Below are 16,871 nucleotides of genomic sequence, written 5' to 3'. Positions count from 1 at the left end.
AGATAGTGTCATATTCAACTGGCAAAATACTCAGTGACATGATTTGTTTGCCATGACCATGATATAGATGGTTATGATGATGATTGGTCTAACCTATTGTATAGTGTTTACAGCACTTTGTGGTGTATATGCACTTCTGTATGGAGCGTATTTTACTGAAAACTACATTAGAAATTGTGTATGTTGGGAACACCAAGTAAGTTTAAGTTTGGCTGCTCTGTTGAGTTGTAGATGCTGGGAAGCTTACCGTGCACTTGCTCCCCTTTACCAAGCTACCCTCCCAATTGTCCTCTGCTTGTTCACTCTCATTAGTTTAATCTGGCTCTGTCCTCCAGCTTGCCTCTCTTGCTCTATCCTCTTGTGCACCAGAACATCTAGCTGCCTACTGCACTCTTTATGTCATCAGGTTGACGGGCCGTGTCTACCCCAAAGATCTACTGTCAAACCACACAAGAATATTCTGTGATTTGTCTTCACACGTGCTGCCCCACAGATTTGTTTTAGATTTCAGTCATTTCATTGTTTTTGATGCAGAAAATATTACGTTTGACAGATTAAAAAAACAACTAATTCTCAGATCCAATTTAGATATTTGTGCAAGTGAGATTATTGGTGTATTATGCTTTGAATAATGCACCAATTTCACATTTTTTGTGTACAAATTACTATTCAACACCATGAATGTTTGTTTTCTGAGATGTACTCATTTTAAATTGTAGGTTTTGGTCTTGATCTTGAATTACTATTTTCTCTACATGTACCCTTTAGAAAACGTTATCAGAAATGCTGTCTTATGAGAAACATTAATTGATACGATGTGAAAATGCAAGATTGTTGCCATATGGGAAGAAGAAATACCAATGGAGTGTGTGTAAGGAGTCAAATTACACTTCCTCTCTCCTTGTCACTGTGTTGTGCTCGAGATGTCGGCACTGATAGGAGTGGCTGGAAAATGTGAAGTCTGCTTCCCTCCTCCTCTTTCTCCTCCTCCCCCACCACCTCTCTAAAAATAGCTGGCAGAAAGAGAAGGCAGCAAAGTCGAGGCCCTATCTGTTGGGCTGCCAGTGGTTTCATCACTCCCACCACCAGCAAAAGGGAAAGCGAGAGAGTCCTCTGATATTCTAATGCTGATCACCAGTGAATAATATTACCTCGTAGCTTCCGGTTTCTGTCAGTAAAACATCTTATGTTTAATCCATTTTAAATTATTCTAGTCTTGAAATTGTTGCATTGTAGACATGAGACAATTGATTGAAACCCAAAATATGTTCATTATTCCCTGTAAAGTAAAAAAAAAAAAACAACGCAATTTTAGTCAATCAGACAGTGGAATATTCCACGACAAGCAGCATCGATTACCTGACTTCCAACAGCTGAGTATGTGTTCTGCTTGTTAAAGCCTTATACAAGCCTCCAATATTAACAGGAAATGAAGAATGCTGGAGTATGAGCATGACAGTGCAACTCTACATACATTTTCTGAGTTGTGGTACTTTTTGTGTAGATAGATTTTCACCAGCAAATATGACTGTATATGTAAATGTTAAATTATGTCTGACTGGCCAAAACTGCAGGCGGTGCACTTTAAACGGCTGGTAAAAACTAGGTGTTTTTATTTACATCTACACCTGCGGATTACCTGGCTTTGTGTTGAGCCTATCAGAATATTCATTAAGGTACTAGTGCACAAAGACCTACAGTGGTGTCTTACTGTCTGGCTTACTTTCATTTAAAGTCAGTGGAGCCTTTGCTTGTAGACAGAATGGATTCTGTTCACATGTTGAACGGCCAGCAATGTTGAGCACAGCAGACTCCACACCCAAAGCCCCCGGGCCATAGGAAAGCACCACCTCTAGAGCAAATATGTTTTCAGGAGGACAAATCTGTGGCTTCCACTGCAAAGCTATGCACACATTTTAAGAGTTTACTACTGACACTATAGGACTGACAGAGTAAGAGAGTTACTTTGGTATTGTAAAAGAAAAAACAGCAGTGCCCATATATCAAGTGCTGTATCTGTGTAAAAGTCAAACATCTTCGGTGGCAGCAGAGTAAACTTATGCCTTTCAGTGAAGTTTTAGAAAACTTTTTAAAGCAAGAGTCAAAATGGAATTGACAAAAGGAAATGTAGGCAAAGACTTTGTGGAAATGTTAATCTAGCTGTAACCTTTGTAATAATTTGAAGAAATCTTTCAGAAGTGTTTTGGCGTTTAGGTATTTATGCACTAACCCTAAAACTCTGGACTTCCTCACTAGTGGGACATTTCCTTGGCCAGATCTTATTCAGATGTTCCAGTCTTACAGTGAGGTATTTGTTCACATTCCACACTCCACTGATGTTCTTATAGCTTTATCAATAAATCAACTAGTGGGTTTCTTTACCTTTTTATACAAAGTGTTACCACAGAGAAGACAGAATTAGCCAGTGATATCAGCACTGAGACATTTTTATCACCAAGATTAGGAGGCTAAAGCATCTTGCTTAGATGCAGACCCATTTAGCAGCACTGGCCAATCAGACGACAGGTAGCTGCTAAGATGTGAGGCGCGTGAAGGATAAGGTGTTCATTCAGAAGGTCTCAGCACCCTCCAGGACAAAGGACCTAGAGAAACAGGGAGGTAAGGTGTGTTTGCAGTGCAAATGGTGCTGTAGGTAGCTTGTATTTGACGGTTAGGCATGTGTGTCACACAGTATTGCCTTTTAAGGGTGTTTCGTTTTATTAATTTGTGAGGGTAAATGGTTCTTGGATTTGGTGAGATCTGCGAGTATAAGAAGATCATTTCTTAATTTACTTGTCTGATTGTGGTCCCCGAAATTACTAATCATTTCTAAGGAGAGCTGTTTTGAAAAGTTTTAACTCTTACTCACTGTTAATGTTGTCACTTCAAGTAATCATGATTGCATCGATTATGATGGGTCTTGTGCAAAGGTACATATGTCCCCAGGCCTTTAATCCACAGCTCATAATTATGGCAATTGTATTTTTGTATTTAGTGGAATTTATCTTCTTTCTGTGGCTAGTGAAAGTGTCTGTGTTAAGACCGTCAACCAGAGGATTGGGGTCAGCGGGATAGCCACTGCTTTTAGGATCATCAGCAGGTTTTGTATTAACCGGATTTGGCTGGAGGAGCTGAATCAACTGTGTCCCAGGATTACAGGGATGACATTGGAGGAGAGTTTAGAGTCCACAGGCCACTGCATTGACAGCTTCATCAAACCCTGTCCATCATCTGAACACCTTGGCGTTCCAGTGAAGAGGCATAACATTAGCTGATTTCTTAGGCTGCCTACCTGCTTTCTTGATATCTGGACTCTTTATACTTGCTTCATTTTGACAGTCTGTTTGATAGGGGGTACGTGTTGGTCTTGTAAAGCCCAGCATATCTTTTTTAAAACTTCTCTCTGGAAAACAAATCTTCTTTTGCCTTGTTGTGGAACAGTTTTCAGCTGCTATTCGTGTCCAGATGTTTGACCAATGGTTTGCTGTTGTTTAGGAGGGGAGAGAAAACATCCAACATCATCCTCAAAATTGTTATCTTAAGCCTGAAGTAGCTGCCTAGTGCTTGTTGCTAGGTAACAGTTTCAAGCTGGCAAGGACAAGTCTTGAGCTGTCTAGAAAGTGATTCCCTGCGACTTTGTCTATGCCTCTCAGATTGGATTTAAGAGACACTATATGATCCTCAGCTGCGTGTTGTTGTAGTAGCCATATCCATATGTTAATTATGGAGGACAAAGCTTTGTCCCTCCATGGCCAAGACCACTCATTGTCCTCTGAAGTCGCTTGAATTCAGAAGAAAATGTGAAAAGTAGAGGTTACTTAATCCATATTTTGTTTATTCCTCTCTGCATGAAAAAGCATTATGTGGTGTCTATGTTGAACTGCTTTTTCTCTCTCTCCAGATCAGCAAGAGTCTAGGCGGCGGAGCGAAGCACACCATTAGCAGAGGAAAATGAGTGAACTGGATCAGCTACGCCAGGAGGCTGAGCAGCTCAAGAACCAGATCAGAGTAAGTCCTTCACTGTCCTCAAGTTGGCTTATTTTTCCTGTAATTTTTCCACATAGTCCATAAATAAGGATGAGAGCACATCAACCAGTAAACTACATCCCTGGGTAACTGTCGTAGTTCAGAGAATGTCATTACATCTAATACATACTGCAGTCCAAATGATTGAAGTCACTTAAACTCTGTCCATTAGTTTCACTGCAGTTTTTCGCAACTGAAAGAAAATCCAGCTCAAATGGTTGAGATGAAAAATCAATGCAACTTGTACTGCACCATAATGTCTAACAACATTGATTAGGATTACTGATAAACTCATTACTAGTACCACCCTAATGCAGTTAAACTAATGTTACATATTTATGCCACAGTTGAGTTTTCACAGATCACTTAAATAGTGGAGGAGTTATAGATAGACATAGACTGTCACTGGGGTGGAACTGTTGTCTGTAAATGTAATGCAAACACCACTTCTAAACTAAAATATAAAGTGTTGCAGAGACTGACTGTGCTGTTGTGTTTAAGGATGCCAGGAAAGCGTGTGCTGATGCTACCCTGTCTCAGGTAAGAAGTTGGCCTGTCTTGTCTTATTGGCTTAGTAAAGAAACAGTCAGATACGTTCTAAATTACAAATTCAGCTTTAATGTTTTGGTGTTCACACTGAGTGCGATGAACAAGAATTCATTGCCATGAAAGAATTTTAAGTAATGTATCTTAATTTCTGAACTACATAAAGTTTGGGTGTCAGTGGCAGAAAAGAATACATGGCTCTCAGAGTGACCTTTTCTCTCGTCTTTGTCCTACTCAGATCACAGCTAACATTGACCCTGTTGGCCGAATTCAGATGCGCACTAGACGGACACTGAGGGGGCATCTGGCTAAAATCTATGCCATGCACTGGGGCACTGACTCAAGGTAATCTCATTCAGTTTCATTCTGTCTATTAACTAAATATTTTATCCTAGTCCAGCCAGGAATGGATGTAAAAGCCTGCTTGACTGTCTTTGTGCTCGTTACTTCCTCCTGAGGATCCTCGTCAAAAGCATGACGTTCCACAAAAGTTCACTGTTTAGATATACGTCTGTGCAAATAGATTCCTTATTAACATATACTCAGTGTTTTATCAGTTAAACACTAGGGTATATTGTGCACATGTACAATAGGTAATGCATTTATTGCTGTGCGCATCTGACATGTATAAGTCTCTCCATCTTTGAGTGTGTCTGCTGTGTTGTGTGTTTGCGTGTTGTGTTTGTGTGCATTGGGGGCGGCGTATGTGGGTAGGGAAAATACTCAAAATGGAGTCATCCTTTGTTAAAGCAAGTGTTGAGGCTGATAGCCCAGACAGGGAAAACAATATCCCTCACTTCATATAAACCATTTCCCTGGAGTTGCACACACCTCTCACCTCAGCAACCGACAAGTTAATCACTGTGGTGCTGTTGTGCGTCAGTCCACAGAGAGACCATGGCAAACTGCTCAGTCACCTCATCATCCCTCTTGTCATATACCTAAGAAAAAAGTAAACCGTGTTTACCCACTGTAAGCTCTTACTCTTTGTATGTTATATCTGCTAATCTTTCACATTCCAGATGAGTTTCAGTGTTTATTTGCATACCTGCCAGGGTTCATCTACCAGAAAGGAGGTCACTTAAAAATGTTTTTGAGCCAGAGTCTATGCAAGGTCTACTATTTTTAGCTCCATAGAGACACTTCTTGAATTCAGATGGGGGCGGATTTCTAGTAGTTTGAGAAAGAAAGTTAAACCCATGCAATGATGTATTGAGTTCCATGTGTAGTGCTTTGTGGATCATGAAACCACACAAATGCTTGACTTTTGCAGTTGTAGTATTGTAATAAATGAATGAAAATTTTTTAAATGACACGCTTGATCAGAAGCCCTTATGTGCTTTTTAGTTGTAGATCAAATGCGTCATAGGAGAGGAGGAAACAGTTGGGTAGTAATGCTTGTTGTTAAGGAATTACATAGAGCGCATTGCTATTGCTTTAGTAATATTACATTAGACAGGTGTACATTCATTAATTCACCACAGATGATGACAAAATAACTTGCAAAATCCTTTACCAGTTACAGTCTAAGTCCTAGTTTTTCAGTGGCAGTTTGTAATTACTTCAGTAAAGGAGCCCTGCACATAAGGATAATAACCTTGCTCTTCGTGAAATCTGTGAGTCATAACCAGTCTCCCACGTGAAAAGATTTCTTAATAACCACCAATTGACCCATCAGTTGTTTTTATGACGCTACTGCAAAAACACTGCCCTTGTTACAGCCTTTTGAAATATATATATATATATATATGTATATATATATATAAATATAAAATAATTTTTCTAATAGGTTCAGATTTCTCAAGAATTAATCTACTGTACATTAAAAATGCATACAAATAAAAATTTGTTACACAGAAACGTCACTAGTTGTCACATATTTTGACTGCTGACTGTCAGTTTAGATAAATTATTGCTACCTATTAAGCTCTAAACCTCCCAAATTGTAATCTCAAGGCCTCACTTGTTTCACAACTATGTATACAAAGCCCAGGTCCCTGAGTACATTTGACTGGAAGTTCTGTAAAACAGTGCATGTTCACAAGAATGGCAAAAAGATTTTCTGCCTCTCTCTTCATGTCGACAGTATACTGCCAAACACACGCTACAAATAACGAGCGGTGAACAACAGCAGTAAATACAATGAACGTGGTTTGTTCTGTTCATCTTTCACAACTTTGGGTGTGTCTTCCCAAACCTGACTAGAAAGAAAGCACGTTATCATAGACGTCATCGTCTCAGGGTTTAGCAGAAGTTATTGTGGATTCTGACACAAGCTACATGCCTTTCACTGTGTCTAAAGCTGAGGATTCACTTTTCTCAGAGCAGAATTCTCAGCTTAAACCATCATGTCGCGTCTCATTATCTGCTGCAGCGTGTACATGTGGGCACGCTCCCGTCAGCCTGGTAGTTAAGATTTGCATAGTCCCAGCAGTCTTTAGTGTGTTCACTTCATTTTCTGTGCCTATGTGCATTGGGACTGTCACTGTGGTTACTCTTGTTGGAGTCACCCGAGATAGCAGAGCACAGCCACAGAGGTACCTGGGAGCTGTCTCAAGAATACAAAAACAGGCCTTGAAAAGAGTCATGTTGGAAACTAAGGTTAATTGTGTTTTTGAGACCTTTCTGTGTAATTGAAAAACAAGACTTAAACAGTTTATTTTAGTATATGGATCAGTTTTTTTTATTATCAGTAACTGTCCACTCTATGGGATACTGTGAGTAAATTATTTATACTTCATCTATTCATTTAAGTAAATCCGATTGTTAATTTACTCTAGTGGTTGAAGGAAGTTGAAGTAGAGTGTGGATTCCCATCTTTGTTGAAAACTTGGCTTCTATGATGCTTCTCCAACAGGCCCTTTTCCCACTACTACCTCCCACATATGAAGATAAAACTGGATTACATGACCTGGACTGCTCTCTATCTTTTACCATATCGACTCAGCAAAACATTTAATCCTCTTTGTTACCTGAAATCAATAAAACAAATCTCATGCCAGTATAATAAACCCCAATATATAGCCATGCTGTAAAGTGTGTGGACTGTGAATTATTGCCTTTTGCAGTGTAACTGCACATAATGCAACCCATTCAAATGTTCCCACATATTGAGTGTAAATCACTGTTTATTTGAAGGTGTCAGATGACAGGGCCTGAGAACCAGTGTGTTATGATAACATGGATCACAGAATTAAAATGATGTTGTTTATTCTGTGTGGAAAAGTACATGTCCAAAATGTGCATATCTTCTTCTAGTTGTAATTTGAGTCATTCTTATGTTTCTTTTTTATCAGGCTTTTGGTCAGCGCCTCCCAGGATGGCAAACTCATTATTTGGGACAGTTACACCACAAACAAGGTAATAAAAAAAACACAAAAACAAAATGGCATATTCAACCATTGAAACAATATGTGTGATTTTGGTTCCTTCTTTTGCATTTGGAAGAAAAGCAGTTGCATGTAGTCTGGTTGTTGTTTCAAGTTTTAGTCCAGAAGTACAGAAAAACATTCCTGTTTTTCAGCATGTGAATGTAAAAACTTCCACGTTACAGAAAATTCCTCTTCTGTTTGTTTTTCTTTCCCTTTTTGTCTTGGCTCGGGGAACAACAGTCATTCCATGCTATACTGATAGAGCAGTGGAACAATAAAAGCAGTTATTGGCATCGAAATAGAGTCTTAAAATGTCACTTAGTCAGTCAGCTTGCCCAAAGGGACTTTGCTCTAAAACCACATCTACTCTTGACTTATCTAGCTATGTTACAGATATTTGTAATGCTCAAAGTCAGGCCTCACCGAGCTCTAATCTTACTGAAACTAAGTCCAGCATAAGAGAGCTCATGCCTCTATGTAAAACAAAAATATTTCAGCCAACAGGAAATGTAACACTCCACAATAATGAACTGGGGTAATCTTAACAGTTGACTTTGAACAGATTTCTAAATGACCTGGTTTTGTATTTGATTAAGAACTATCGTTTTAACGTCTGTGTATGTAAGCGCTGTCAACTTAAACCAAACCAGTTGGCATAAACCGAGGTGTAATGACTTCTGTTGAGTTCATTATAATTGAATTCTCTAGTATTTCATGGTGCCGAGCAGTGCTATTTATAGTGGGTATTGTACCCTTGAAAGGTTAAGTTCATATTGCAGACAGACTTTGTCACATGCCCTCTCCTCTCTCTCTTCCATCTGTCATTGCATACGATCTCATATTAAATCTTCCTCCACTCTTCCAGGTCCATGCCATCCCGTTGCGCTCCTCCTGGGTGATGACGTGCGCCTATGCTCCTTCTGGGAACTACGTGGCCTGTGGTGGCCTGGACAACATCTGCTCCATCTACAACCTGAAGACCCGTGAAGGAAATGTGCGTGTCAGCCGCGAGCTGGCCGGACACACAGGTATGCTGGACACGTATCCATTAGTCCTGGAAAAAAAAATTTAAGGGCAGGGACTCCAGATATGTCATTTGTTTTTCAACAGTCTTTGCAGATCATACCATGTTGTGCAGCAATACAAAATGAATTTATAATAAATGATTTTTTAAACCTGCTTTAAGGCGTAATGACTACATTAGCTTTAACAAATTAACAGTGGGCATCTTTAGGTGATACATGTAGGACCTACATGCTTTCATAATGTTTTCATGATGAAGCACCAATCACATTTGAGATTGTTCATATTTTAGTTTAGTCGGAGAAAACATTGTGTTCATGAGAAATAATTTTGGCCATTGGCTTACATCAGGAAAGGACATACATGAGTGAATTTCCAATATATATTTTTTTTTCTTTTGAAAGTCTACTACAGACAACTAGTCAAATGTAAGCCTTTCTGTTATTTGCTGTATATTTTGTATGTTCTCCATATAGAGGCGTGTTCCTAATTATTTCACATCCAGATGATGGCAGGCACATGGTCTGTCTCGGTAAAAACAGGAGCTGGTTGAACCGTATACCAGCTCAAACTAATGAAAGTGTTGAGCTCTTAGGCAAGGAGCATTCATCTGATCAGTGTCACATGATGCAGGAAGTGTGTCAGCATTTTAGTTCCAGTTCCCTCACTATAGGGAGGGGTGGGGTATGTACACTGCCAACTAGTTAAGGATGAATTATGGAAGCAAGTCTTGAACTAGTAGATGCTCTACAGCATTTTATACTGTTAATGGTATTGCATTAGTCATTAGTCAATTCATCTTTCCCACAGCATTGTCTAAAGGTGTGATGATACCTTGGGTTAAGATTTCTTCCTCTGTGCAGAGTGGAAGGCACTAAAACATGCCCCTCTTACTAAATACTGTTAAAAGAGACTCCATCATAATGAAGTAATTCAATCACTGTGCTTCGTTCCTTATAGGTTACCTGTCCTGCTGTCGCTTCCTGGATGACAACCAGATTGTCACTAGCTCTGGAGACACCACCTGGTGAGTTGTGATAATGCACCAATACAAGCCAATACGACTTCACTGGAAATTAGGAGTGAAATTAAACAGGGTTTCATGAAAATTCTTAAGTCTAAAACCTCAGATGTAGTCTTTCATGCAGGGCTGTTATACTTGTTTACTTAATACTTTTGAGTGTTTCTATATTGGTTGGTTGCGTAGCTTATTATTGTAATTAAATCCCAGCACTGATGACTAGACAGCTACTCTTAAAATCCAAGTCAGTTTTGAGCCTCAAATGTTGTTTTTTTTTGTCTGGAATGTATATTCTATCTTGAATAACAATTAAAAACAATATTCTTTGTGCTTTCTTACAGTGCTCTGTGGGACATTGAGACTGGTCAGCAGACAACTACTTTTGCTGGTCACACTGGTGACGTTATGAGCCTCTCTCTGGCGCCTGACACCAGGCTGTTTGTGTCTGGAGCCTGTGATGCTTCAGCCAAGCTCTGGGACATCAGAGAAGGAATGTGCCGGCAGACCTTCACTGGCCATGAGTCAGACATCAACGCCATCTGCGTACGGATACACTCATACACACACTGGCTGTATTTATTGTATATACATTTGTCATATCAATACTGTCGTATCTCTCAGAGCGTGCGTTGAGTTCTTAAGGCAAGTCAGACTGAAGGTTTTATTTTTAAACTAATTGGAGATCATTATGCAAATCGATGGCTCTGTGGAAGCGGACTGTTTTCATGTTCCCTCATTTGAATGTTGTTTTCCAAAGCTTTGTTTTTAAAATAGCCTAGACCAGTTACCTTTAGCACATTTGAATGGACGTGGTATAATGTAAAAGAAAGACGATGAGTCCAGTTGAACATGATAAATCATTGTTTCTGAAATAATATTTGCTCTCACGGGGATTAGTAGAAAAAGTAACATATTTACTCTTTTAAATGAATAATTGAATTGCTCTACCTAGCTAATTAGTAGTTAACTTCAAAACAAACATAATTTATTCTCGATGACTAAATGATAATCACTATATAGTTTCCTGCCGTCATTCTAAAGTCAATCTGTTGACCCTTGTTGCAGTTCTTCCCTAATGGCAACGCTTTTGCCACGGGCTCAGACGACGCTACCTGCCGACTGTTTGACCTGCGCGCCGACCAGGAGCTGATGGTTTACTCACACGATAATATCATCTGTGGTATCACCTCCGTCGCATTCTCCAAGAGTGGCCGCCTACTGCTGGCTGGCTATGATGACTTCAACTGCAATGTCTGGGACACTTTGAAGGCCGACCGTGCAGGTAAACCTCCTTACTAGCCGAACGATGGAGCAAGATGAATGAATAAGATCCACACATGGACACTGCCATTCAAAATGCACACAAGACTGAAAATTGTACTTACACCAAAATTAGCATCAGAGACAGGTTTATTTTTAGGTGAGTCATTGGTGTCTCATTTGAATATCCACAACAAAACTCTAAAGTTGTGTTTGCAACCGAAACTAAATTATGGATGTGTTGGTCTCACGGATGTGAGATATTCTGAATGCTAAATGGCCAAATTACAGGGTTGTCACTTTTGTCTTGTTAAGTTTTAAATCTATAAATATTAAGCATTTATCTCCACTGCACAGCATACATTTTAAATTAATAAACAGAATTGAGAAATATTTTTAGAAAAGTAACTCCCAAACTGATTTATAAGGTATGAATATATGTGCTGTAACACATAAATGTGTAAATGGGAACCAAGCTGACCCAGGTCTGGTCATCCGACCCCAACATTAACACTTTTTAACCACTGAAACATTTGGTTGCAGGTTGAAAAGCTCATTCACATATTGTGTTGGATTGTGTTTGCATGATTTAATGTCAAGGTAGTCTTAGCTTCAATAACAAGCCTTTACTTAACCTCAGGCCAAGACATGTTGTACAATTCACAAAATAAATGATTAGCCATCATGAATCCTACCACAAGAACACCTCAGGAATGGAAACAGCATTGGTTCATTCATAAGCTTTGATAATCACATCCAGACAGTTTATACTTGTATAAATAGAAATATTGTAGGCACCCTTAGTTGAGGTGACTTCGCCGTGTGTGCAGGCTGCAAGTCAAGCTGAACATTCAAGTATTCAGACCGGAAACATGGCCAGACTTTATTGTGAATACTGTAACTGTAAAACGTGTGTGAGTGGTTTTGTTTATTCCAGAGGGCACGTCTCATATTATACAGTGTTCCTCTGGACTTTGTCATAATGTGAACATTGATTTAGTTTTTATAATCTGTATCTGGAAGATCTCACAGCTGGTTAGTCAACTTCTTGTCAACATTTCCAAACAAAGCTGTGAAGAGTTTACTGTGCCTTACTAGTCAGGGAGAGATTCGAAGATCTTTTCCAGGTACTGAATTGCCAGTAACAGAACAAAGCCATCCACAAACAGACTTGCTGACACTTTGAAGGAGCTGAAGGACTCCGCATTTGGAACCTCTCACATCTGGACTAGTGTAGGAGTTGGAGGAAGGAATACTGGGACGGAAGTGTAGAAATAAGTTCTTATAAAGGTTTCTTTACCAGACTAAACATCCACAATATGAATATGTAGGACTTGACTGCCAATGTAAGCAGTTTAGCAAAGAACATGGCTCAGATGTGCAAATCTGAGATCCGTCCACATAGTTGTTTTTGTAATTGCTGTCGTTGGTGATTCCTTTTCTCTTTTAAAGGCACACTGAGGAGTAATATGAGCACTGGGAACTGCTTTGAAAGAATTTGTGATAACCTTCCTGTGAAAGTGCACAGAATACAAAATGATTACTGTTGTGGTTGTATTAGTAACAGTTTTGTGTAGTGCTCCTACTTAAAACATTCCAGTAGTCTTTCACATTCAAAATGCCACTTGGATTGCCCTTTACCACACTTTGACATAGTTTCTGCAAGGTCATGATCATTGCATAATTTTGGAATGTAGACACCTCTTAAATGCCTCCAGATGGATTCTACACAGTATATGAAGGGAAAAAGTAGGAACTACTTTTTATGTTTTTATTTTCAGATAATCTTGGAGAGCAGAAATAGTCGCCTGCTCCAGCAGTGACGAGCCCCTGTGGACACATGAATACTTTATAGTTATTGACTGCATAGTGGGACAGGGATCAGAGGAGGCCTGCGTCTGGGCACACAATTTCAAATACACATGCACTTACTGGATCTGTTGGAGGGTGGAGTAAAGATTATCTGCAGATTGGGGCAGGATACGATTTTAACAATAAGGAAAGAGATCAGAAGTTGACATCTGGACTCTGTACTACTCCAGTTTTCCAAACACGCTTGGTGTTTTGTGTTTTCAAGTCGAAGTGTAGCGTCTGACATCAGGCAGAGCAGGTTTGTTTCTGGTGTCTCACCCTGTGCTGTCTCCCTAGGTGTCCTTGCTGGCCATGATAATCGGGTGAGCTGCTTGGGTGTGACCGATGACGGTATGGCAGTGGCAACAGGCTCCTGGGACAGCTTCCTCAAGATCTGGAACTAGAGTCTGAAGGTAAATGGTGATGTGAGAGGAACATTTTGTGACCGACAGCTGACTGTGATGGTTGATGTCAGCCATGCCTAGAGTTTGGATTTACTGCCATCTGGTGGTTGACAACAAGGGTGCAAGGAATGAAATGCTCAAATCAAACCTATCCACACATGACTGTTGCTGGTGGCCATTGTGTTAAGTTTACATGGATTTCTGATGTGATAAATCTGTTGTTGAATATCAATAGTCCAATTAATGTGTCTTTTTGTGTGTGTCTCTTTCAGATGGCATCCGGACTCCAAAGTTGAGTGGAAGACCATTCCAACATCACGATGTTCAATTTTATTGCATATCCAATCTTTTCGAAAACACCATGATACTGACTCCAAACACCCCCCCAAAAAAACTATCAAGGGCAAAAATTCTCTCTCTCTCTATCTCTCTAGCTCTCTCTCTCTCCTTCTCAATTAAAAGAGCACAATTGTCTGTCACTCATTCAGCTACAAACAAAAGAAAACTAATCTTGAGGAATTAAGTGGTTTCAAAGTGGAACGGAGGGGAAATTTGTGCATTCCTCCCACGACCATGGTCTGGTATTGTAATAAGTGAAAATAGAAAAACCCCACCACCGCTACCACCAACAAGCAAATATGTCCTGCGTCCTCAATATGCACAGGTCTGAGTGAAGGTTATTACATGACAGTGATCTAACTCTTAATAGCTTTTTGGCCATGTTTATTTTGTTTCTCTGTTGTTTTCATTATATTTTGTTGAAGAGAGGTAGATCAGCAAACTGTCAGTTAATGTTTAAAATGAGGATCAAAGCTTTGTTTTATTTCCTAGTCTTTACACATTTTAGAGAATGTTTTTAAGTTGAAGAATAAACGAACCTCCGGATTGCTTCATTTTAAACCCAGCTTTATCCCACTGGAGAACAAAGCGAGAGAATTCAACTTCAACAGGGAGTCCTCAAGCCACTTCTGGCCCTTCTGTATATTTAGCCCCATGATACTTTTACTGTTTCTTTTTTTTTTCCAGTGTAGTCCACAAATCTTTGTTTGCACAAAAATTAAACTTTGCATATATAGAATAATGTCTAAAGAAAAAAGTTAACTAACCAAGCACATGCTGTTTATGATAATGAATGCTCGTTTTTAAAACGAAAAACAAAAAAACAAAAAAAAAACAAAAAAACAACATTTTAACCATTCTTACACCTTTTTGTCTGGCAACAGTGTAGAATAAATAAATGAAGATTAACCCATCGGATCATAATCCAGCCCACCCCCTTTTGTATTCATTTGTTTTCTCCTTTACTTTAGTTTTGTTTTCTCTGGTTTCTGTTGCCCGTGGTTGGGACCGGTGATGTGATTTGGTCGGGTAGGGAGTACCTCCACTTTAGCCCGGTTGCAATCCGGACGTTTCTCTTTTAACAGAGGTGCCCATTCCGTGCTTGGAAATGCAGTTACTACTCTGTGAATGACATGTTGTATAAATCAATGTTTGAAAATAATGATATTGAAACTTTTTAAGTTAAAAACAAAAAAAAAAAGATTTTGGTTGTCTGCCATGGGTGGGTTATCTCTTAGAATCGCATGCTGTAGAATTGCTTAAAAGGTGCATATGGAATTAAGTCCTTTTGATGTTTTTCTTTAAGAAAATAACCTGTTGAATATATCAATACGATGGTATTTATATTTTTCTTTTTCTTTTTTTCCTTTCTTTTTATTTTTGGCTACTCCGTGCATACATGATTCAACTAAAATGTCAAAGCTATGCACTTGAGAAGCAAACCCTGCAACATAAACGGTTACTTGGTCCATACTTGGGAGGGATTCCACAAATTAAGAAGTAACGTAAATGTTTAAATTGTACACACATGCATACGTACATTCATTCTCCTGAACATACACAATCTCAAATGGAACAAATAAATTTTCATTCCTTCTGTAGCAAACAAATTCCATTTACAAAGAAAAACATTTTATAACAGGTTTTTTTCTGTCCTTTAATAAAAAATGAAAAAAAAAAACTTGCAGCATCTGAATGGCAGAATTTTCTGTTGTTCCCTTCTCCTTGTAAACAGACGCTCTTTCTTTAGCAGTAGTGACATTTTTTCCATTCTGTTTTTTCTCTGCGACATTCTGTACAAAAAAATGTGCTGTAATTGTGCGTTAGGCCTGCAGTTGGCAAAAAAAAAATAAAATAAAAAAATATTAAAAAATTAATTAAATTCCCTTTCCTTTTCTCTCTTTCTCCATCAAATAACTGTAGAGCTCTGCACCCCCACTGTTCCCTTTTCACCTTTTGTATTTAATTTTAAAGTCAGTCAGTGTACAACCGAAAGCTGGATGCAAGATAGAAACTATATTAAAATGTACTGTTATTTAAGATGTAATAAAAAGCAGTTTGAGATGACCTACTGTGTTGAGTGTGATTCACTTAGAGCGATTCCCACTGAAGCTAGAATGTTGCAGACTGTTTGGTTTCCTTGTAATTATGTTCAAGTCAAATAAACAATTTCTTATCCACTGTTGAATCAGCCTGACTCCTCTGTACAATTGTCCGTAAGTCTCTCTTTGCGCTTTATACTGGCTGTAAACACTGATAAAAGAAGGGGTGCCTTACAATGCAGTTGCTGTTTATTCATTGTGAGGATTAAAACCTTAAAACTGATCATTGAAACACGTGGAACACATCCACACATGTCAAAGTTAACCGGCATTAGATACCTTTCATAACGGCATCATCTTCACTAGTAGCTTTTTTGTTGTTTTTTAAAAAACCATGACAGGCCAGAGACTCAGACCAGGTAGATAGATAAATACTTTATTGATCCTAAAGGGGGAAACTCAGGGAGTCTTGTCACTCACAGAAACACCCAACCACAGTACAATACAGTTAGCGAGACAAAACAACACAAAGCAGGGCCATCCATAAACAGTAAAAAATACTATGAAACCATGTTAAAAATGGCTGTGGCGCTCTGTCCGGGGCTGGATTGTGAGGAGCCGCCTGCGAAAGCGACTGCTGGTCTGTCCCGCCAGGACATACTGGAGGTAAGGATGGTTTACATTTCCCCTGATGGATAACAACTTGCCCCTCATCTGTCTCAACCGCAGTCCCCAGGGAGGTCAGGCATTGCCACACCACAGAACCTGCTTTCCTGACCAGCTTTTAGCTGCCCAGTGTCTTTTCTTGACACAACAGACTGCATCATAGAAGAGGATGCTTGCCATCACTGACTGGTAAAACATGACCAGCATTTCCCTACACACATTAAAAGACCTGAGCCGCCTCAAGAAGAAAAGCCTGCTCTGACCATTTCTTATAGAGAGTATCCGTGTTAGCCGACCAGTTCAGCTTATCATCTAGATGCAC

At 39.3% G+C, this 16,871-nt stretch overlaps 1 protein-coding gene across 3 annotated transcripts in view; it reads left to right on the top strand.

Annotated features, from left to right (window-relative positions):
* The window catches only part of LOC125010824 (guanine nucleotide-binding protein G(I)/G(S)/G(T) subunit beta-1), a 31,993-nt gene extending 15,971 nt beyond the window's left edge, over positions 1-16,022 (top strand). The window contains exons 1-11 of one of the 3 annotated variants that reach the window (XM_047589792.1): positions 2,567-2,619; positions 3,902-4,008; positions 4,528-4,566; positions 4,811-4,917; positions 7,869-7,932; positions 8,809-8,971; positions 9,927-9,993; positions 10,329-10,530; positions 11,053-11,269; positions 13,396-13,511; positions 13,775-16,022. In XM_047589792.1, the coding sequence (XP_047445748.1) occupies positions 3,952-4,008; positions 4,528-4,566; positions 4,811-4,917; positions 7,869-7,932; positions 8,809-8,971; positions 9,927-9,993; positions 10,329-10,530; positions 11,053-11,269; positions 13,396-13,502 (1,023 nt within the window). In that variant the 5' untranslated portion in view covers positions 2,567-2,619; positions 3,902-3,951 and the 3' untranslated portion in view covers positions 13,503-13,511; positions 13,775-16,022. Of the gene's footprint in view, positions 1-2,566; positions 2,620-3,220; positions 3,355-3,901; positions 4,009-4,527; positions 4,567-4,810; positions 4,918-7,868; positions 7,933-8,808; positions 8,972-9,926; positions 9,994-10,328; positions 10,531-11,052; positions 11,270-13,395; positions 13,512-13,774 lie in introns of those variants that run through there. The other 2 variants (XM_047589882.1, XM_047589718.1) reach the window with 2 other exon arrangements.
* Positions 16,023-16,871: the final 849 nt, after the last annotated feature.

This window comes from Mugil cephalus, chromosome 1, assembly GCF_022458985.1.
Source record: "Mugil cephalus isolate CIBA_MC_2020 chromosome 1, CIBA_Mcephalus_1.1, whole genome shotgun sequence".
Classification (NCBI taxonomy): domain Eukaryota; kingdom Metazoa; phylum Chordata; class Actinopteri; order Mugiliformes; family Mugilidae; genus Mugil; species Mugil cephalus.
The sequence above is the reverse complement of the archived record's forward strand: the minus strand, read 5'-3'. Positions and strand labels throughout refer to the sequence as shown.